Below are 23636 nucleotides of genomic sequence, written 5' to 3'. Positions count from 1 at the left end.
AAACGCCTCTATTGGCCATACAAGGTTTTTCTAAGGTTTGACCTAGCATTTTTACCGAAGCTGACCTTGTGACCTAGTTTTGTTTACTAGAGATGACCCAAATTTGAACTTCATCATGTCACCATTAAGAAAATCATTTTAATCACGTTTTATCCTGGGGTTTTAAATATGTTGACGATCGACGACGGGCACCGAAAATCTATCGCAATACCTTATATTGAGCTCTTCGTTCTCAGTTGAGCTAAAACTTAATACTCTCGCAATGGTATGCTTTACATGTATGTGCACGTGGAAACCATGGTATGTTGCTACAACAAATGAAACGCTCCTCGTATATAACGTATTTAGGGTTAATACAATACAATAAGTATGGTGAATATTCAGAAATTACCAGTCAGGTGCCGAAATCAACATGTGACAGTGTTACAATGTATGCAATTATAACAGGTATACACTCATACAGGAGGTTATGTTCATAAACACTGAAAAAAACATTTAAAACATTTCAGTTTGTTGTTGTAGTACTTAAGAGTATAGCTTTTTGATACAAGTGTTTATCCGGTATATTATATATTCAAAGCTGGTTGAATAAAGCCCACGCCCTTCACAGAATAGTACAGGAATCACTCGACACTGGCTGGTTATCTGAAAAAAGTTAACCCCTTTTATTCCTATAATATACAACAATATTAACATCTCAACTTCCATTCCTTTAATGAACTGCCTTGTGGCAATTGCGTTCATCAATCGATGAACGCAACATCTTCGGATATGTTCGGATCGTAATTCATTGCATAACAATATACATGAAAGCTATTGATCTTGTTTTTGGTTGTATTGTGTCTGCAGGTCCCGTAAAATATAGATCAACATTTTTAAAAGTGTTAGTTTATTATATTTTAAATATATTGGTACCAGAAGTGTTTCAATTTTACGTTTTAAAGTGATTTCAAGTGGTTGATCTTTTCCCGCGTTATTGTGACGTCATTTGAAAAAAAATGTTTACGGTTATAGTCGGGTCGTTCTATTTACAGAACGGATTACTGAAAGGTTTTCTTAAATGAAATGAAGTATTTTTTTAACAATTCTTGAATGAAATAATGATCTATTGGCGTGAATATAAGGAATGAATTGCGGGGTTGATGTCCTTATCGGGGATATGAACGCAATTGGGTTGGTCAAAGTACGCGTGGAGTCCTTCGGACTCCACACACATTGACCAACCCAATTGCGTTCATACCCCGATAATGACATTAACCCCGCAATTCATTCCTTAAATGAACTGTATAATACCGTTATACAGTGCAGTGGGTTCTGTTTTATATACAACTCCACGAACTTACAAACCTCGTAGAAATGAAATAAGGCATTTGCAAAATCATTCCTCATACAATATGAACTATCCTTGTCCATTAACTTACAAATGTGAGAATATAGATGTGTTAAATGCAAAACCCTATCACTATCAGAAAATATTAACTATGCCATCTAGTCAGGGAAAAAGGAAAGATAATAATTATATGTTTTAGTGTAATGTATAACTCATTATACAATTTTTTTCCGTCTATTCCTTTGTTTTATTATCAGCTGTATTAATTCAAATACAATCATCAAATGCAATCATTAAGCTGTTTAATATACCTGTAAATCTTAACCTCAGTCTGTAGTTTCCAATTACCCATTAATACACATGTATAACAATTAATGACACTTACTTTTGTCGACCCTCTTCCGAATGTCTTTCTGACAAATGGGGCACTTCTTAAACCGGAAGCAGCATTTCTCACATGACACCTTGTGCTTACAGGGTTCAAACCTGACTGTGGCCTCGAGGGCCGAGCATTTATGACACATCTGTTTTGCAGTGGTGAAGATCTCCTTTTCAACCTTGGCTGTTTTGGGTCTCGTCTGATGCCGTTCTGGTTTTGTGGGTTTGCTAAAAGTTATTTTTTTATTGCAAATATTAGTTGATAATGTTTGCAATCAAAAGACAGTCGTATTTAAACAGTTATCAGTTATAATCGAAACTTTAGATTAAATATAAGTTTTCAGGTTTTACGACAGTCGTACACACAAATACCGCGTAGTATTATTACTTTCCTTAATACAGTACATCACTGTCACCATGAACATCACGTGACCATAGATACTATTAGTATTATAAATTATCTTAAATTTTAAATATATGTGCTTGTATTTTAATCTCAGTCTCTTGAAAATAATTGAAATTCTATAAAACTATTGAAACGAAAAGAGAGAAAATAAAATATTAAAAAGAATAAAAGTTTATAAAAAGTTTATATAAGGCCAAAAAGAATTATAATTGTTTGTTAAGGGTAACCTTCCAAAAATTTTAAGGTAGGGTAGGTAGGGATTTTTTTTGATTTTTTTTTATAATTTTTTTCAAAATCTGTCGTAAGTTCAGAGTGTTTCCTTGCACATGGCAGTCTTTCCTACATTACTGTCATTGCCTGACTTTGTTTTATCATATAAACAATAATTCTGATCGTCCAATTCGCATTTATCCGCCCTTCGTAACTCTCTATTCGCTAACGAATATTTTTTTGCTCAGAAACGGTAGTAGTTAGGGTCGGCGCATTTTTATAGGTAGGGTCGGGTTACCCGAAACAGACATTATTATTTTTTAGGCCTAATCCAACTGTAACGGTGACAGAGATCTAGTTCCTGCTTGACACTTCGTAGGAGATTGCCCTACAGATTGAATGTCAATCGGTTTTCTGTACGTGAAGGGGAGCAACTGCAATCTACGGATGGTGTTAACCTTCCATAACGGACATGATACTACTACTACTACTACTACTACTACTACTACTACTACCTACTACCTACTACTACTACTACTACTACTACTACTACTACTACTACTACCTACTACTACTACTACTACTACTACTACTACTACTACTACTACTACCTACTACTACTACTACTACTACTACTACTACTACTACTACTACTACTACTACTACTACTACTACAACCTACTACTACTACTACTACTACTACTACTACTACTACTACTACTACTACTACCTACTACTACTACTACTACTACTACTACCTACTACTACTACTACTACTACTACTACTACTACTACTACTACTACTACTACCTACTACTACTACTACCTACTACTACTACTACTACTACTACTACTACTACTACCTACTACTACTACTACTACTACTACTACTACTACTACTACTACCACTACTACTACTACTACTACTACTACTACTACTACTACTACTACTACTACTACTACTACTACTACTACTACTACTACTACTACTACTACTACTACTACCTACTACTACCTACTACTACCTACTACTACTACTACTACTACTACTACTACTACTACTACTACTACTACCTACTACTACTACTACTACTACTACTACTACTACTACTACCTACTACTACTACTACTACTACTACTACTACTACTACTACTACTACTACCTACTACTACTACTACTACTACTACTACTACTACTACTACTACTACTACTACTACTACCTACTACTACCTACTACTACTACTACTACTACTACTACTACCTACTACTACTACTACTACTACTACTACTACTACTACTACTACTACTACCACTACTACTACTACTACTACTACTACTACCTACTACTACTACTACTACTACTACTACTACTACTACTACTACTACTACTACTACCTACTACTACTACTACTACTACTTATTGAACACGACGAGAAGTTGTTTGCTGTAAATTAAGTTTTCACTACTTATTGAACACGACGAGAAGTTGTTTGCTGTAAATTAAGTTTTCACTACTTATTGAACACGACGAGAAGTTGTTTGCTGTAAATTAAGTTTTCACTACTTATTGAACACGACGAGAAGTTGTATGCTGTAAATTAAGTTTTCACTACTTATTGAACACGACGAGAAGTTGTTTGCTGTAAATTAAGTTTTCAGTAGACTTGGTAAAGAAATGCTGGAAATACTCCTCCTTGCCGATCTCACAATGGCAAGCACTAATATGAGTAATGGTTACCATGGAAAAGGTTTGACCCCCACCCCCCCACCCCCCCCCCCTCCCCCCAAAAAGGCATATGTAATTTCAGTTGTCTCCATTCAAATCCTTTCATTGAGATTGAGTTGTCAATCAAGTTATAACTAAATTCATTCATGTAATGTTTCCCTCCTGCGATCCAGGTAGATTAAGCGTTTTAATAGATTCAAAATCCCTCTTTCCAACATCAAGTGTCATTCCTTATTTAATGAACACATATATTGCATCATTTAAAACATGCCAGCTAGGGCTACTTCATTTAAAGTTCATTTATAAGGATTGTTAGTTAGAATTATTAATTCATTTAATGAAAGCAGGTGGCCCTTATACATGTTGTAATATTGGACATTTCATATTTATGTGGTAAATAGCATATGCTTTGTTCAAATAGTTCAAGTAAGTGTAGTATATTCCAGTAGTTGATTCATTATTTAAATTTGTATTTTAAGTGTTTAAATATTTGTAGTATTCTACAATATGTTTATTCATATATTTGATAATTTAGATAAGGAAATAAATGTTTAATATATTTCAAGTAATACCATATAAATATTGAAATACGCAATGCAAATATCAAAGTTTAGAACATACCTCGTTTATGAAATTATACCACATAAATATAAGATATTGAATATTGCAACATTTGACTCGCCAAAATATTGGGGTTACGGTCTTTTTACAAATACAACGTACTTTTCAGTGGCATATTTAAGCACGCCCTCCCGAATGTGTGTTATTTGACAGCATGTGATGGGAGTCTGTCCTTTGTTGTTCCTCGCTTCCAGGTTGGCGCCATGTTGGTACAGGAAGTTGGCAATCTTGATCCGCTCCACGTCCTCCGACAGGTTTCGCAAGCCCAGAATGTTTAACAGCTGATTTATGAAAATCGCCATATAAATACGTTTATAATATGTCAGTGTAGTTTGATTGTAGCTTAACGATTTTAAGGTGATATGAAACACTCTCGAGTCCGTTTCCTGGAGTCCGTATAAACAATGAATGATTTTTGAGAGGTCATTATAATGTGCCCTTGGTGGGGTATGAATCTATTACCTTTTCGGTGAGAGGCGTGCCCAAATACATCTACTGTACTCGCGCCCTCTTTTTAACAGTTATCAGTCATGCTGAAGCTTGGTAAATCAATATTGTATGTCGGTTTCTCTGGCGCAACATCGTGCCAACAAAAGTGACTTATCTTGACGTAAGTTAATATAAATGTCTTCACCATCATTTTGAAATAAATCAAGTTTAAACTAAATTGTTCATTTTTTGCATTACAACCTTATTTTAATGTTCCCTAATTTACTTATTTTTCACAGTGTTTTTAAAATATTCTAAATTAATGGATATTTGATTTAATAGTTTGCTGGTTTGTAATCTAAAAAGAGTTTCTAATATAGTTTTATTTAACATCATCTAAGTATTGGTTTAGCTTATAGACCATTAGTGAAACCGATCACAATGCTAGTATGTGTTAAAGCAAGGTTTGTCCCAGGGTTCCAAGCTGATTTTGAAATTAAAAAATAACACATATAAGCTACAATTAGGCCTCTGAACACACACAAACTGAACACGTGCTCAATTTATATTCAATTAAAGATACACAGATAGTTGTTCTTACCACTTGGTCCGTCCGCCTCCCCATCATGCACATGTGTAAGGCCGTGTCACCGTCCTTGTCCTTCAAGTCAAAGTCAGCTTCTGGAAGTGTTACATAATTTCACATTCAGCCCTGACATTGTCATACAGAACCGTACGTACACCAAGAACTGTGAAAACCCACCGAAACATCGTTGTCCAATCCTTCAGTGCTAGGGAATACACATTGGTTACTTCTGAACATTGCTTTGTTAACAAATTGAAATTACATGTATATGATAACTACAATGTTCTATGCTTAAATCTAACTGAATTAAGTTTATACCAGCCTACTTGAGCTCATATGTGTAGTTTTAAACCTAACATATTATTTAAAACTTTCTCGAGTCGGCTTCCTGGGTCAAACTCACCAGTACTGAGTGTTCATGTTAGAGCACACAAGAACATCCCCGACAAGGGAATGAACGTTTGACCTCCTGGTCGGGAGGCGGGCACTTTACCTCTGTACCATCCCAGCCGTTTTAACTCAATTTTGCCTGATATAAATTAATTATCGGTCTCAAAGATATAATCTGATTTTAATTATTTACCGTACTCCAGCAATAGTTTCGTTATGTCGAAATGAGCCTGGGATGCTCCCAACATAAGAGGGGTGGCTTTTTCATGTGTCCTTGCGTTAATTTCCACACGACCCTAAATATAAATCCACAAACCGGTTAAGGAACAAGTCACGAACATATTTCTTTAATTCGACAAGACTTATGAGATATTCGTTTGGTAAGTTGTTGACCTGACTGCGGGACGCACGAGTATTGTCCCTTTTACTGAACAAAAAATCAGATTTTGGCAAGCTTGAAATGAAGGGAACGCCAGTCAATTATATGATAGAATACAAGTATATCATTGTTCATTTAGTTTTGAGTAACAATCTTTTGCAAGAGTAAACAAATATACTGTATGTTTTGATGAAAAAAGGTGTTTAAGCAACATTTTTGTCAGAGATTTTTGAGAATGCAATTGACATTCAAACGGAGAAGTATTTTGACAATATGAATATATTGGCTGCCAAAACGCTTCAGACTATCCAATCAACAATTACTAGTGGCTTTGTGGTTATATATATATTCAGTTAAGAAATAAATTGAAAACCTATTAACTTAAATATTTACAGTTAAGAAATAAATTGAAAACCTATTAACTTAAATATTTACAGTTAAGAAATAAATTGAAAACCTATTAACTTAAATATTTACAGTTAAGAAGTAAATTGAAAACCTGTTAACTTAAATGCCACTTCATGCTACAAAAACTGTAATACAAAACCACAACACATCGTTGCTTTGATTGTGTCAAGAATTTAGGAAGCTGAAATTATTTCTTATCTGAAGCACTTTTTTTTTGAATATTTAACTAAACTAAAATGTTAAACTTAATATATGCTATGGTGTTGTTTTCTTAATGAAAAAATATATGTCATGTTGTCTGAATGTTGTGTGTCTCTCGTTCCGTTTCTGTAAAGGCTTGCGCATTTTAACAGAGTGTCCTTCGATTAACAGTAACTTGGATTTCCCCTGCAGTTTTATTGTACTAGACCTTGATAAGGAGTACGGTGGCTTCTGCGACGTGGTTGTTAAATGCGGCGATGTGCAGAGGCGTGAAACCGTCATTCTTCGGAGCGGAACCAAGTCCAGGTTCGCGGGTAAGCAGCTTGTCAACAGCACTAAATCAAAGCAGAGGACGTTAAATACATTATGATTCAATGCAATGAATACAATTTGTACTATACGTAACGACTATACATCCAAGGTGTTGTTTCGTCGGTCATCGAGCGAGTCGCTAACCTGTATCACTTTGGCTAGGGTGATCCTATTACAATTGTAAGGTTGTTCATATTACGTAACATTACGATTCATTGATCCTATCACCTGCAAACAAATCGATCCAAAAACAAGGTGCCGTTTAAATTTAGTTTACAATGTATTAGGATAGTTGACTACGTGATGTTTATCTACAGTCAGTTGGTCATGCGACCGCGATAACGGACTTTTTTCTGAAATGTCAGACGACAGCAAAAATAATGCTTCAGTATCTTATCAACCGACCTCAACAATCACTCGCCCAGAAATTTCCATCTCTCTGCATGACATGACACTGGCAGAGAAAATCGGTCAGAAAATCTTCAAGTGCACTAACTCCACCCTCAAATGCCAAAACATTTGCAACATTCAACGATAGTTAATTCCTTCGGCTCACCCGATAAATTCCCCCGCCTTGCCAAATAAACTTTCTCCATCCAGGGCACTAACCTATTGTTTTCTATTTACATTATAATTTAGACCAATGAAAGACAACCACCAGGCATTTGCATACAGATACATGTATATGACTTTGAACCGAACTATATATAACTCACATGTTACAGCAATGCATAATGAACCTACTGTCTACTTACAATGCGTATTGTTTCAAGCACGCAAGGTGCATCGGGTTAAAATTTTTGTTGTTCTGAAGCCACACGTTCACTCGTGTGTCTTCAATCAAGATTGACGTCGTGGCGTCATGACGTTCGCATATGGCGTCGTGGAGAGGGGTATCACCTACAACATCCTGCGAAAATAATACGAAATTTAGGCGGAAGTCATAGTTTGCTACGAAATGTTATGAATGACTTCGTGTGCATCCAAGATATTTTTAAGACGCCATATATTTAATCAGCATTTTAAAGCTCAGATAGCTCTAATTTATGTCGAGCAAAACATGCATTGACAATAAACAGTTAAACTAATGTACATGTATGTTATAAACTTTGAAGCACGCCACACGATGAACGGCTGAAAGAAGTTGACGTCCAACGATGAAACCACGTATAATGCAAACAGAAATGTGCAATAAAAAAGATACATTAAGACAAGGCGTACCATGGTCGAGTGTAATAACACCATGGTAAAACACTCAAAGGAGAGGGAAGATAAAAAACCACACACCACCACTACTAGTGGATCCGGGGGTGCATCGGACACGCGCTCCCTAAAATACTCCCAACTTCTTGTTTAAACATAGGAGAACAAAAGAAATATAAAAATACGCCCAAAATACACCATTTCGGACCACTTAAAACCCCCTTCCTCCTACAAACACTAAAAAAACAAATAAATTTTCGTTCTGCGCGAGGGGCGCAATTCAAATTGCTGCGCGAGGGGCGCAATTCAAATGGTTACGTCCCTAAGATCTGCTCCCTCTTACTTCAACTCCTGTTGGCTCGAACTCGCTTGGCTCGAATTCCTCGTTAGCTCGATCTGGATTTAAAGGACCGATTTATTTCTGCTGAATGTAAGCAATTCCGCTTGGCTCGAATTTTCGAGATTCGAAGTATTTTCGTCGATCCCTGGGAGTTCCAGCCAACGAGTTTTGACTGTATATTTATTACAATTACACAATAAACTGATGACGGTAAAGTTGGAAGGTAGTTGGTAGTTGGTAGTTGGGGATTCGAATAATTAACTACTTACCAGTTGCCAGTTGGGGATTCGAATATTCAACTACCTGCTAGTTGTCAGTTGGGGATTCGATAAACACTGTTTTAATTTACTTTTATTGGTATATTCGCCAGTCGGATATTCGACCATTTCCAGTCGATTATTCGCGAATGTTCAACTGCAAACCAGTCAGTAGTTGGGGATTCAGATTATGTCTATATGTATGGTTTTAAAGGTCACATATGGGAAAATTAATCGTTAATTGTTTTGTCCTGGTAAGAGCAAGTTTTGCGTAAATATCTGCAAACCAATGATATAAGATTGCTGACAAAAAATCAAATCGTAGATTTTCATATTTCCGTTCGAAAATTAATGTTTTATGGCCTTAACTAACGGTTTAAGAAAAATGCATTAAACATCATTTTTTGAACTTAAATATAAAAGTCTGCGATCTATTATTTTGTAAGCAACTTTATCTAACTTGTTTCCATGGATTTTTGCAAAAATTGGCTCGTTCCAAGACAAAAAAAAAATAAAAAAGTTTTCCAACGTTCAATTTGTGAGAGTGCAGCTTTAAGAACTGTGCGAGAAATTGGGTTAACGATAGGGTTTAATACATACACACATACATGTAAATACCTGTATGTTAGGGTTGCATCCTTTCTCAAGCAGAAGTTTCAGGATGTCCGGAAGCCCCTTGTGAGCCGCGGCGTGCACGGGCGATCGTCCTTCCTGATTTTTGACGTTAACGTTTGCTCCTCTCTGAAGCAGCAGTGTAGCAGAACTCGTGTTGCCGCTGAAAATCAATAGATGGTGCAGTATACGCTTTTTCAAACGCATACCCGGTATATGGTTTTAAATTGTCCCGTGGCGTTGCATACCCGGTATATGGTTTTGAATTGTCCCGTGGCGTTGCATACCCGCGGTATATGGTTTTACCCGTGGCGTTATCTACTTTCCGAAATTCAGTAGCTGAAGTACAAGTAGTTTACGTTGCATGTTTTCTGTCTGATTTTGATTAGAATGTTGTATTTACATTATATAAGAAGCTAATACTAATGTCAGCGATGGTAAAAGTGTCATTTACTTAAACGAGTCCTAAGTCATGTCTCATAGAGAGATCAGTTGATATGGTGGCAGATTCATGCCATTACGTGTTGTCGCATATTTGCGTCGGAAGGGTGGAAAAACGGCAAGTGGCAAAGTGAAAATGCGAAATAATTATGCGGTGCAATTTTGGCCAGTCACTTGGCGCATTTTCGCTTCACCACTTGACGCATTCTCTTCCTTTCGCCACGCACGTGCGGACACTCGAAATTGCAGAAATCAGTCACCATGGATATATGATGTTTATTACGAGACCAGAAATGTCCTAGCATATCTAGCCTATCTATTTCACCACCACGTACACAAACATGGCGATCAGCAGAGGTGTTGATCCTTTGCTATCTTCCTCATCTATATCCGCACCCTCCTCCAGTAAAACTTTGATGACATCATCGTGTCCCTTAAACGTAGCTATCGACAGAAGAGGTATCCCCTGCGGCTTGAAATCCTTCTGCGTGAAGAAAATAAAATCGCAGATGTAATACAATCCAATTGTATCAATAAAACATATTCATCTTCAGCGTATATGTTTACGCTTCAAATGATCGGACTTGTTCTTGAATGAAACTTCTTCTTGCATTTAGAACAAACTTTTGACAGGATAGTGACGATTTTTTGTAAATGATTCTTTTTGTTTTCTATGGATTTTTGGTGTAAAACTGTGAATTTGTAACATGGTACCTTATGTGTCTTCTTTGTAAAGTGTTTACCACTAACGTTAAGGGGTGACATCGATTAGGTTTACGTCACTAAAATGTAATAACCGCGCCTTGATTTACCAGTTGCTATGGTCAGCATATAATACTCACATACGCTTGCATTTCAATGTTTATTTGTAACGCATGGCCGTGCTTTGCAACTAATTCATTCTTACCAGCTCCGGTTGTTGTTCAAGAATTTCTCGGACGTCGTCCACTTGATTGTTCTCAATCGCGTCTACAAGTGCCTGTCGAGGGTTTGATTCAGATGTTGCATCAGCGAGTGCTTGCAGCAAGGCAAGGCCAGCAAACATCTGCAGTAGACCGGCTCCAGCATCCCCCTCGTCGTCGTCATCATCATCAGAAGCATCTTCCTTGCCCTGCTCTAATGGCACAAGTGCGTCGCCTGGAATGATTTGGAACATCAACAATAACAACAAAACACGAAGCCCGTTTTAAGAATCGTGTTTTCAAGACAAATGGTGTCCTTTTCTTAACGTACGATACACTGCTTGTAAAGTTTGGTATATTTTAATGGACCATATATATAGAGAGAGGGCCCTGGATATTGTTTGTCCTGCTATATATAATGAAAACAGCATATTCACTGACCTGTGGCACTCTTCATGAAATAAATTTACTATATTGATAAACTTATTTTAGAATTAAACAGTGATATGATTTGTCTTTTTACTAATCAAATAAATCTGGATAAAACAATTCAAAGGATCTTAAATGAGAAAGTCAGTGAATGGGAAAATGCAGCTTATCCTTGAAGATATCCTGTTTTTTGTAACAGCAGAAATATTTCCCTTTATTCGTCCACTTACCAACTAGAAACCCTTCGTCTTCATCGTCGCTTTCGTCCTCGTCATCCTCATCATGATCAGACGCCTGTACCATTGTAAGACAAGAAGGATGAAACACAAACGCCTTGTCTTCGAATACAACACCGATGTCACCGTCTTTGTCCACTATGTTAACTTTGCCAGTTTTACCTAAAACCTACGGTGCACAAAACGTTATGGTTGAAAACAACAGGAATTACCCTGCGATGTTCTATAAATGTGGTAAATCAACAACAGACCCTTTAAAGTTATCAATTCAAACTTTATTAAAAAACCAAGGACTATGATTTTTAAAATGTTACATTAGTATCCATATAAGTAGTATCAGCACAATTAAGCGTCCACATGATAGGTTAGATAATCAATTTGAATCTTAGTTGCAAAGCGTATCGTGTAAGCCTTCTTTAGCTGTTCACATACAATGTTTTCTAAATCAGCTACATACATCATTCATATCGTCGTCCCACCCTCCGTGGTTTTTCTGGAGACGTCGCACTTTTTCCTTCGAGCCGATTACTTTCACCAAGTCTCCTTTCCCGTATTGGTACACCTGCAATAATAATAATAATAATAATAATAATAATAATAATAATAATAATAATAATAATAATAAAAAATAATAATAAAAGTAATTATAGTTATTCTACTACTGCTACTGCTACTGCTACTGCTACTGCTGCTGCTGCTGCTACGGCTACTGCTACTGCTACTGCTACTGCTACTACTACTACTACTACTATTACTACTACTACTACTACTACTACTGCTACTACTACTACTACTACTACTACTACTACTACTACTACTACTACTACTACTACTAATAATAATAATAATAATAATAATAATAATAATAATTATACGGAGAAGAATACAAACAACAACAACAATATGAAATATTGTCAATCAGTTATATTATCCTAGTAGTAGCAGCAGCAGCAGCAGCAGCAGTAGTAATAGTAGTAGTAGAAGAAGAAGAAGTGGTAGTAGTAGTAGTAGTAGTAGTAGTACGAGCAGCAGCAGCAGAAGCAGCAGCAGCAGTTTGTTTGAATAAACTGCATATTGTATCTCACCTTGGAGAGGGCAGCTCTGTGAATTGTGATGACATCTCCGTCGTAGTCAACCACCACGTCACCCTCACTTGTGAAGGATTCAACGACCCCGACCTCGCCAATTATCTGTTAGTTAAATGATAAAACTACTGAGTAAATACACAGAATCTTTACAAGACTATTGCTATTGGCATTAATTTATATCTTGAAACCCTTTAGACTCTTTTTTAAACGTTTACCGAACATCCATAGAGAAAATCCTTCAAGGTAAAACTTTATGTTTTCTTACGATATCATATTCCATATTAAGAGTACGACCTTACTTTGATAATAAGCATATTATGTTACTCTGAACATAAAAATTGAAATATGGGTCAAGGATAAGAGGAGTAAAACCCTTCATCAATATTTCAATGAAAACAATCTGAACAAATAAAATAAACATTTATAATTTAACAGAAAGATAGAATCACAGGTCAGAAATATTACTTCTTCAAAGCGATTATTCCAGCTGCCCTGTTGTAGCTGCTTCAACTCGCTCAGGGAAATGGTGACGCACACCTGCTCGCCGACACACAAAGGGACGCCACTCTTGCTCCATTTTGCAAAGCGTTCAATGTCTAGAACATTGCAATCGGAACGGATATTAAAATTCTTTACTAAGTGCATACATAAATAACGCTCACTAGGTAAATTAAAAATTTTAGTTAATTAGTCTTTTCCCAATAAAAATGTTACCGAATATATTATCCTTTTAACATTTCTCAAGAAGACATTTAATTTTAATTCAAACATGTAAAAACATTAACGGACATAGACCAGTATGTTTATATATCAAGTACCTAGCACTGCAAGATGTTTTGGATAGAAAGAGAGCCCGGGTGCTTCCTCTGTGCACATGAGGTCCATCTTCCCAGAATAACCAACCCTGTACACGTGCGTATGTCGGTTTTTCCACGTGACACGAGCAGCGTTCCGGTCTGAAGCGTCCTGGCCGAAATTGACTATGTCCTCGACGGAACCCTCGTGCCCGCTGCCCCCTTTATATTCAAACAATTGTATTTAACCAAGAGAAACTACGTGAACATGCACAAATCAAGTAGCACACAAAACACCACTGTACAGTTTAGCAAGAAGACCGTAATCACTAGTGTATCCAGCGGGTGAATACATTACCCCACCCATGCAATACCCCTAATGTAATTAGCAAACATAGTTTTTGGGGGAGGGGGGGGGGTAAAACCCGCTTAACCCCATTTTAGGCATTCAATTTACAATTTTTGAGGAGGGGTCCACGTCTTGAGTATGCGGTCTCAAAGTGCCATTGTGTCATAAACTCTTATTCAAATTCCTGCTTTTCTTTTTGTATTGCACTATAGTAATAATACAAAAGTACGAAAACGAAATGTATAACAGTTCAGCCCACAGGCGTCCGACACAGCCCCTACATTTGTCGTCACATAGTTTAGAACCCACAGCTAGGTGTCCTTCATATAGTTTAGACTCCACGTGTGTCCGTTACATAGCTTGGACTCTAAAATATGACCATTCAGTCCTTAAATAGTGTTTGAAAGTACTAAAATGACATGTCAATAACATTCTAAGAGACAAGGCGATCATGTCAGAAATCCCAATGAAAGCATATAACCTAAAACAATTGACACAATCTTATAATGTTTACATTGCCTGAAGACTAAAGGTTTTGTGGGGGGGGGGGGGGGGGGTTCTGTAAAGATATTGAAAGCCAAAACGGAAAATATGATTTTGTATTGACATACAATTGTGTCGACAGCAGGTTTGAGAGTGTTTTCATCTTTGCACAAAAAATATTGATACTGATATCTCGCAAAACCTGGATATGAAACAATAAAAAGCACAAAATCGTATCTAAACACATTACTTATAGTTCTATATTTGGATTACATTATTTTGATAAAAAAGGACACAACAAAGTCATTTCCATGGAGTATGGAGCACTCGCCCTGTATATAATTCAACTCTAAATCATTCCCATGGAGTATGGAGCACTCGCCCTGTATATAATTCAACTCTAAATCATTCCCATGGAGTATGGAGCACTCGCCCTGTATATAATTCAACTCTAAATCATTCCATGGAGTATGGAGCACTCGCCCTGTATATAATTCAACTCTAAATCATTCCCATGGAGTATGGAGCACTCGCCCTGTATATAATTCAACTCTAAATCATTCCCATGGAGTATGGAGCACTCGCCCTGTATATAATTCAACTCTAAATCATTCCCATGGAGTATGGAGCACTCGCCCTGTATATAATTCAACTCTAAATCATTCCATTTTTATATAGTATGACATCAAAGTTGTCGATATATACACATACACATAACACATGAAGATAAAAACATAACACACGAAATGTAAATAGTCGCACAAGAGCAGTTTTTGATAGTACTTATCAATCTACTTGAAAGTATCCACTGTGAATACGTGCACATATATATTAAAAAAAAACTAATTAAAGACAGTAATGCTATAATCCGCACGGTTTTAAAACCATACTTGCATTACTATAAAGACAGTCATTCAATAAAATAATATTCAACATAGTTTCAAAACCATAATTGCATTACTATCACGTTGCCCAACAATCAACTCGGACGTATCCGACCTAAAGCACACTGTCCGGGGACTATTCAAGCCATCCATTTCTGTAGCAAACACAGTAATTCTCTTCCCTTTTCCATCTGCCTGAAGTATCGTATGCGAGGCTGAGCCGCACACAAAAACTGTGCCTCGTTTTCCTACATAGACTCCTTCCGGACCAGAGAAATCATGGTGTGTCTGCTCTGAAACGTGGCCAGGGCTGGCAATGGTAACCAAGCTGTTCTTCTTCTGGTTGGTGATGTATATTCTTTGTCCATCTTCACTTACAGCGATGTAATGAACTGTAATGTATCAATCATGATATATGGTCTACATGAAAGGTCAAAGAGACGTTTACATAGTCGGAAAAACTATGATTTATAATAAACTATTTAATTAGACCAAAGTTTAAGAAAAGTTGAGGTGTATAACTTTCTAACTATATGAAATAAATTCAAAGTTGGATATTGGATTTTAAAAACGCCTTTGCACAATGTATTTTATATGAAATTACGTTCGTCCGACTTCAAAAAGGTGTACAAGCTGCCGTGTATAAATAAGGTGTACAAGCTGCCGTGTATAAATAAGGTGTACAGGCTGCCGTGTATAAATAAGGTGTACAAGCTGCCGTGTATAAATAAGGTGTACAAGCTGCCGTGTATAAACAAGGTGTACAAGCTGCCGTGTATAAATAAGGTGTACAAGCTGCCGTGAATAAATAAGGTGTACTCTCATTGAGGTAGTCTAAAACGAATAACTTGACATTGTTTCGACCATATCGCTAAAAGATATGGATGACTCCTTTAAAACTAATGTTTGATCTACATTTACAACATTTTAAGCATCGGTCTTTTTCTGAATCAATGAAATGTGCAAGGAAACAAGCCCTTGACCTAACCCTTTTTCAAAATACTTACCGTTCACATGATCTGGAGCACACACATCTTGCCAAAAGTTTTCGTACATCTTTTTGACAAGGTTTCCGGCGAGGTCATAGACGAACAGACCTTTGTCACAAACAACAAACATCTGGCATCCCATACAGGTTAAACCTAAGCACGGGCTATCGACCTGTAGCTCTCTTGTCGGGCTAGGGGTCAATGCAATGTCGCCGATACCGACCCCGAAAAACCTGATATCTTTAGTGCCGTCAATAATGGCGATTTCGATTTCGGAGATCCTACAGACGTCCCAAGGGCGTGTTTTGAGATCACAGGTCGATACGATTGAATAGGTTCCATTCAAAAGTTTCAGTTTGCAGTTTTTGAAATCAGCGAGCAGAATGTTGTCTTTATTTAAGACACAGCATCCGGTTATGTAACACTTGTTCTTATCGGAAATGGTCCTAACATTTATTTTCCTCCCTCCAACAAACTTGTAAGGGTCGTGTTCGATCTCGCCCCATTTTGCCTGATTTTCCCGACATAGGACTTGGTGTTTGGGGTTCAAATAGCCATGTCCCTTGTTGCAAGTGTCACATAATCGCTTGCAACACTCTCCACAGTAAAAACTGGCGTCTGCGTTTAAGTCCTTGTCTTCACATAATGTGCAGGGAAACTCAAAGGTTTGATCCGTCGCATATTTGATTAAGCCTTTCAATTTGGAAGCCATTTTCTTAATAGTTTAAAGCCTATGTCTCTTTTGCACAACAAAAGTTGGGTACTCCGTCATAAAACGAATGTATAACCAAATCCAACAAGTCGTTCGCCTTTGAATTTGACTCAGTTTCTTAAATGACTTATTTTGTGTTTCAAAATCAGATCGCACAAGAAAGTGGTTAGAGGGATTTTTCATTATAAACGATATCTAGTAAACATTTGGTTAAGCTCACGTAAGTACGCTAGTTAGAAATCGTTCGAGCGGCATTCGCTTCCATTGTGTTTCTTCAATCAAATGTTAAATAAACAGCATTTGTTTTCGATAATGAAACTTGATCTGGTTATCTGTGTTTTGTTATTATTTGAGATCGAAGGAAGCGTACACGTAGCACTGGTAGTGACGACACTAGTATACATGCACAGAAGATATCGCGCACGAAGAAATATTTGAATAGGAGTTTCTCCTAACGAATTTATTTGGGCATGCATAATACGGATATGTTAGGACATACTCCACGAGGATATGTTTGAACATGCGCAATGAGGACATGTTAGGGCATACTCCACGAGGATATGTTTGAACATGCGCAATGAGGACATATTAGGACATACTCGACGAGGATATGTTTGAACATGCGCAATGAGGACATGTTAGGGCATACTCCACAAGGATATGTTTGGACATGCGCAATGAGGACATGTTAGGGCATACTCCACGAGGATAAGTTTGAACATGCGCAATGGGGACATGTTAGGGCATACTCCACGAGGATAAGTTTGAACATGCGCAATGAGGGCATGTTAGGGCATACTCCATTAGGATATGTTTGGACATGCGCAATGAGGACATGTTAGGGCATACTCCACGAGGATAAGTTTGAACATGCGCAATGAGGACATGTTAGGGCATACGCCACGAGGATATATTTGAAAATGCGCAATGAGGACATGTTAGGGCATACTCCATTAGGATATGTTTGGACATGCGCAATGAGGACATGTTAGGGCATACTCCATTAGGATATGTTTGGATATGCGCAATGAGGACACTCAATGAAAATGACGGGTGTACTGAAATAAAAATGCTAGATAATGAATGTTATTCTTAATTAATTATCGAAAAATGTATGGACGACACAAATCTCAAGCTGCTAAAAAGAGGATATTTATGCAAACTCCCTCTTTTGATATTGACCACGATAGAACAAAGCATGATCGTCATTGGCAGTAATTTTGATATATGAAAAGAAACATACAATATTTAAGCCGTTTGAAAAAGCATAGGAGACATTTATTGTATTGTTTAAATGCCAAAAAAGAACGATTGAGGACCATATTCAAAGTGGATTTCATGTTGTTGTTTTCTGAGGAGACGAAGTTGTACCATTTATGAATGTGTCATTCTCCCCAAATGGTACACCGGATTCCCAAATTTGTTTTTTTCCGGATTCCACTCATGCGGAATCCATTTGCTAATGCTTGAGATATATGGGAGCATGATGAATTTGAAGCTTAGTCAGAATAGAAGTGATCTTTAATGCAACATAGGTAATAGATGCACTCCCTTCCCTCCTTAGATGTCCCCACTTAGCCAAATAAAATTATATATATTCACACAAACACTATACACAGTATTCGTTTTAAAATGATTATTAGTGAGTAATACATTACAGCGTTGATTAATAATAGCAAACGGGATATAGTCATCTGTTAAACCTCGCAAAACCAACATTGCATGTACTTCTCACGAATACGACTTCTTAAATTCCCCTTGTACAATGTGAGAGGTGATAGGAATGTACTCTCCATATATGTTATTTTTATTTCCCTTTTAATGTGGTTATATCGTCTTCAAGCTTTAACATAAGTCTTGTCAACTACCTGGTTAGGGTGAGCATTAGTCGTGTCATCTACCTGGGTAAAATGAGCATTAGTCGTGTCATCTACCTGGGTAAAATGAACACTAGTCGTGTCAACTACCTTGGTAGGATGAGCGTTAGTCGTGTCAGCTACCTTGGTATGATGAGCATTAGTCGTGTCAACTACCTGGATGGGATGAGCATTAGTCGTGTCAACTACCTGGTTAGGATGAGCATAAGTCGTGTCAACTACCTGGGTAGGATGAGCATTAGTCGTGTCATCTACCTGGGTAGGATGAGCATTCGTCGTGTCAACAAGCTGGGTAGGATGAGCATTGGTCGTGTCAACTAACTGGGTAGGATGAGCATTGGTCGTGTCAACTACCTGGGTAAAATTAACATTAGTCGTGTCAACTACCTAGGTAGGATGAGCATAAGTCGTGTCAACTAACTGGGTAGGATGGGCATTAGTCGTGTCAACTACCTGGGTAGGATGAGCATTAGTCGTGTCATCTATCTGGGTAAAATGATCATTAGTCTTGTCAACTACCTGGGTATGATGAGCATTAGTCTTGTCAACTACCTGGGTATGATAAGCATTCGTCGTGTCAACTACCTGGGTAGGATGAACACTAGTCGTGTCAACTACCTGGGTATGATGATCATTAGTCTTGTCAACTACCTGGGTAGGATGAACACTAGTCGTGTCATCTACCTGGGTAGGATGAGCATTAATCGTGTCAACTACCTGGGTAGGATGAGCATGAGTCTTGTCAACTACCTTGGTAGGATGAGCATTCGTCATGTCAACTACCTGGGTATGATGAGCATTCGTCGTGTCAACTACCTGGGTAGGATGAGCATTAGTCGTGTCAACTACCTGGGTAGGATGAGCATTCGTCGTGTCAACTACCTGGGTAGGATGAGCATTAGTCTTGTCAACTACCTGGGTAGGATGAACACTAGTCGTGTCAACTACCTTGGTATTATGAGCATTAGTCGTGTCAACTACCTGGGTAGGATGAACACTATTCGTGTCAACTACCTGGGTATGATGAGCATTAGTCGTGTCAACTACCTGGTTATGACGAGCACTATTCATGTCAACTACATCGGTATGATGAACACTAGTCGTGTCAACTACCTGGGTATGATGACATTAATCTACCTGGGTAGGATGAGCACTAGCCGTGTCAACTACCTGGGTATGATGAGCATTAGTCTTGTCAACTACCTGGGTAGGATGAGCATTAGTCTTGTCAACTACCTGGGTGTGATAAGCATAAGTCGTGTCAACTACCTTGGTAGGATGAGCGTTAGTCGTGTCAACTACCTTGGTATGATGAGCATTAGTCGTGTCAACTACCTGGATGGGATGAGCATTAGTCTTGTCAACTACCTGGGTATGATGAGCATTAGTCTTGTCATCTACCTGGGTATGATGAGCATTAGTCTTGTCAACTACCTGGGTAGGATGAGCATTAGTCTTGTCAACTACCTGGGTAGGATGAGCATTAGTCTTGTCAACTACCTGGGTATGATGAGCATTAGTCTTGTCAACTACCTGGCTATGATGAGCATTAGTCTTGTCAACTACCTGGGTAAGATGAACACTAGTCGTGCCAACTACCTTCGTATAATGAGTATTAGTCTTGTCAACTACCTAGGTAGGATGAGCATTAGTCGTGTCAACTACCTGGGTAGGATGAGCGTTAGTCGTGTCAACTACCTTGGTATGATGAGCATTAGTCTTGTCAACTACCTGGGTATGATGAGCATTAATCTTGTCAACTACCTGGGTAGGATGAGCATTAGTCTTGTCAACTACCTGGGTAGGATGAGCATTAGTCTTGTCAACTACCTGGGTATGATGAGCATTAGTCTTGTCAACTACCTTGGTAGGATGAGCGTTAGTCGTGTCAACTACCTTGGTATGATGAGCATTAGTCGTGTCAACTACCTGGATGGGATGAGCATTAGTCGTGTCAACTACCTGGGTAGGATGAACACTAGTCGTGTCAACTACCTGGGTAGGATAGGATTAGTCTTGTCAACTACCTGGGTAGGATAAACACTAGTCGTGTCAACTACCTGGGTAGGATGAGCACTATTCGTGTCAACTACCTGGGTAGGATAAACACACTTAACTCTGCCATCTCTCGTGAGGGTGTGTGCGTCTTACCGTCTTGGTCGCCGTATTCCCAGTGTGCTCCCCGTTTAACCAATGCGTTCGGGAAAATGCCCATTGACCTTGACCGCTGACTTGATGCTCGTTTAGGAACGGTTACTCTGGAATTATAAAGTTGCATGAAACGATAGTTCGTTGCGTGTATATCAGTGTTCGTATATGGATATTTCCGAAGTTCAACTTATTTCCGATGAAAGGTTTGTTTTTTCCCGTGTTGGGTCTACACTTAGTGCAACAGTGGACCGTTCGAGTATTTGAGGCCATATATTACGCCCAACCTGTCTCTATTGTATAGGGGTTATATTATTTTCAATGCAAGGTCTTTCATGCATGTGCTAGTTTGTGTTATCCAGGTCCAGGCCAATCAGTGTTCACGTGATGTACTAGGATTGTTAGGGGATAATCCGCCACGTGTTTACCCTGGTACCATTAAACTATCATAATTTAAGCGTAATCTGCTATTTTAAAGGCAAACGAATTTTAACTTTAACGTAAAGATTATACACGGACATAGACCTGAAGGATATGTTAAATTTGAGTGGAGTTTTCTATCTTTAAGTATTTCCGAAATACTTACGGATCTGCTTTCGGTAAGTCAAGCCTAACAAACTCGTGTGAAATGTCATGTTTGTCATCATGGTAACAGGGAGAGCATAAAGTAACGTTGGTACAAGTGGCACATCTCCAGATTGTTCCAAAAACCGCGACATCTTCACAGGCTACACATGCGATGGGATGACAAATACCTGCAAAACATTTAACAGCTTATAAGCTGGAAATCACACTAAAATGTATGTTCTTTGAACTACTTAAAAGTTATGTACTTTATTCTTACGTTATTTCTGGTTAACTTTTGGAAGAAATGTTCAAACGGAGCAGACGGGTGTTTCCCTTAGCCATACACTATTCGTACAAATCATATCCTACATCATATGTCGTGTTTAATGGCATATTATGATTACAAGGTATCACAGGAAAAGCACATAAGCTACAAAATAATGTAACCATCTTGAGTACTAGTCATACTATGGTGGTATACTTTATAAATATGATTTTGAAGGATATTTTATGAAAGTCTGTTTTATCTACCAGTGCAACTTTTAAACAGCTTACCAACGGGCGCTCCATCAAAAACTCTCAGATCATATTCCCCGCCACCCCCTCGGCACACAGTGGTGCATCCCATGTCCCAAACCACGATGACGGAATTAGCTCCATTCACCTCCACCACCGTACCCACGTGATCTTCGCCGCCATCTTGGTCACCGTGCTGCCAATTCGGTCCGCGAACCACACGAAGACCAAGCATTTTCTGCTGTGTTCTGCTCTGTTCTGTCAGGCAATGCCATATAAATTAGCTTTTGCAATGTATCATTTATAGAAGTCTGCATGTTTGCGACAAAACTGCAGTACTATACGTCTTTTCTTTGGATTTTAGAGATAAATAACAGAAAAGACAACTTTGTACAAAACTAAGACGTACTGCTAAAAAACCTAGTGTTGCCAAAACCATCTAAAGCAGTTGAACATACTCCTCATGTATCTAATTCTACAGGGACTTGCCCTATAGCAATTGTATTACTTGTTTATGTTTGTCCTGTTGTGAGGTTCCGAAACCATTCCAGTGGAAGAGTAAATCTCGGACACGTTTTGAAGAATTTTTCAAATACCTTCCTATATATTGAAGTATTCGTTATTTTTTCTGATCAGTGAACTTCAGCTATTTTGCTGTAAGATACAAGTTTTCGTCCAGAAGAGGCGCGTACTTTATTATTTTAATCAGTGAATTCGTTCAACAAAGTAAAGTCAACGACCGAGCGTTTTTATGTAATGAGACCAACATTAAAAAAAAACTAAATTCCTAAACAGGCCTACATTTAAATAGTAAAAATCGCAACACTGCAATAGATTGATTGATACAAAATGTACGTATTGAAATAGTTTACGATCAATATATACTGATGTATAAATACAATAGAAACCCGACTAATATTGGATCGAATGAGTAGCACTTGAATATCATTAAAATATGTAAGTAATAAATTTCTAATAATACGACAATGATACACCCATTCCTCTAGGACTTTTAGTTTACCCGCTTCAATTAATTCATATCTTAGTTATGTCATTGCATATAATACGTTTTCTAATTAAACGGTAATCAATGTTAAACGCAAATTAGTGGAGTATTTTAGCTGTACATTAATGATTTAAATTCAAATATTTTGGAAACATTCCAGCGGTACAGTCATTCATTAAACGAAACTGGAAATTTAAATGTCATATTAAAAAAAACTTTAAAAAATCTTTAAACATCTTTAAAAGTCGTCTATAATATTACATTATATAAATGTCGATGAATATAACTCTTTAAAAAATGTTTTTCTACCTTCTGTATTCCTGTGCTGATCAATCTGAACAACGGAATTCGTATTCAATTTACTTCCTAAATGGGAAATTTGAATGCTCAATAACTGGCGGATGATTGGAAATCGTATACGTTTAT

The 23636-nt window shown here is 37.7% G+C and overlaps 2 protein-coding genes across 2 annotated transcripts; both read right to left on the bottom strand.

Annotated features, from left to right (window-relative positions):
• Positions 1 to 326: 326 nt before the first annotated feature.
• On the bottom strand, positions 327 to 23629 carry LOC128245669 (E3 ubiquitin-protein ligase MIB2-like). Its single transcript, XM_052963879.1, has 19 exons — positions 23520 to 23629; positions 22244 to 22462; positions 21708 to 21876; positions 21125 to 21231; positions 13704 to 13901; positions 13351 to 13481; positions 12883 to 12987; positions 12255 to 12359; positions 11792 to 11966; positions 11138 to 11367; positions 10566 to 10714; positions 9796 to 9952; positions 8133 to 8287; positions 7274 to 7400; positions 6271 to 6373; positions 5703 to 5782; positions 4775 to 4953; positions 1716 to 1936; positions 327 to 645 (listed from the first exon to the last, which is right to left on the bottom strand). Exons 2-19 carry the CDS (start codon positions 22437 to 22439, stop codon positions 605 to 607), a joined length of 2628 nt encoding a protein of 875 aa, XP_052819839.1. The 5' UTR covers positions 22440 to 22462; positions 23520 to 23629; the 3' UTR covers positions 327 to 604.
• LOC128245670 (uncharacterized) lies at positions 15167 to 17301 on the bottom strand. Its single transcript, XM_052963881.1, has 2 exons — positions 16403 to 17301; positions 15167 to 15787 (listed from the first exon to the last, which is right to left on the bottom strand). Exons 1-2 carry the CDS (start codon positions 17094 to 17096, stop codon positions 15441 to 15443), a joined length of 1041 nt encoding a protein of 346 aa, XP_052819841.1. The 5' UTR covers positions 17097 to 17301; the 3' UTR covers positions 15167 to 15440.
• Positions 23630 to 23636: the final 7 nt, after the last annotated feature.

Source organism: Mya arenaria, chromosome 9 (assembly GCF_026914265.1).
Source record: "Mya arenaria isolate MELC-2E11 chromosome 9, ASM2691426v1".
NCBI classification, from domain to species: domain Eukaryota; kingdom Metazoa; phylum Mollusca; class Bivalvia; order Myida; family Myidae; genus Mya; species Mya arenaria.
This window is presented reverse-complemented; position numbering and strand designations above follow the sequence as displayed.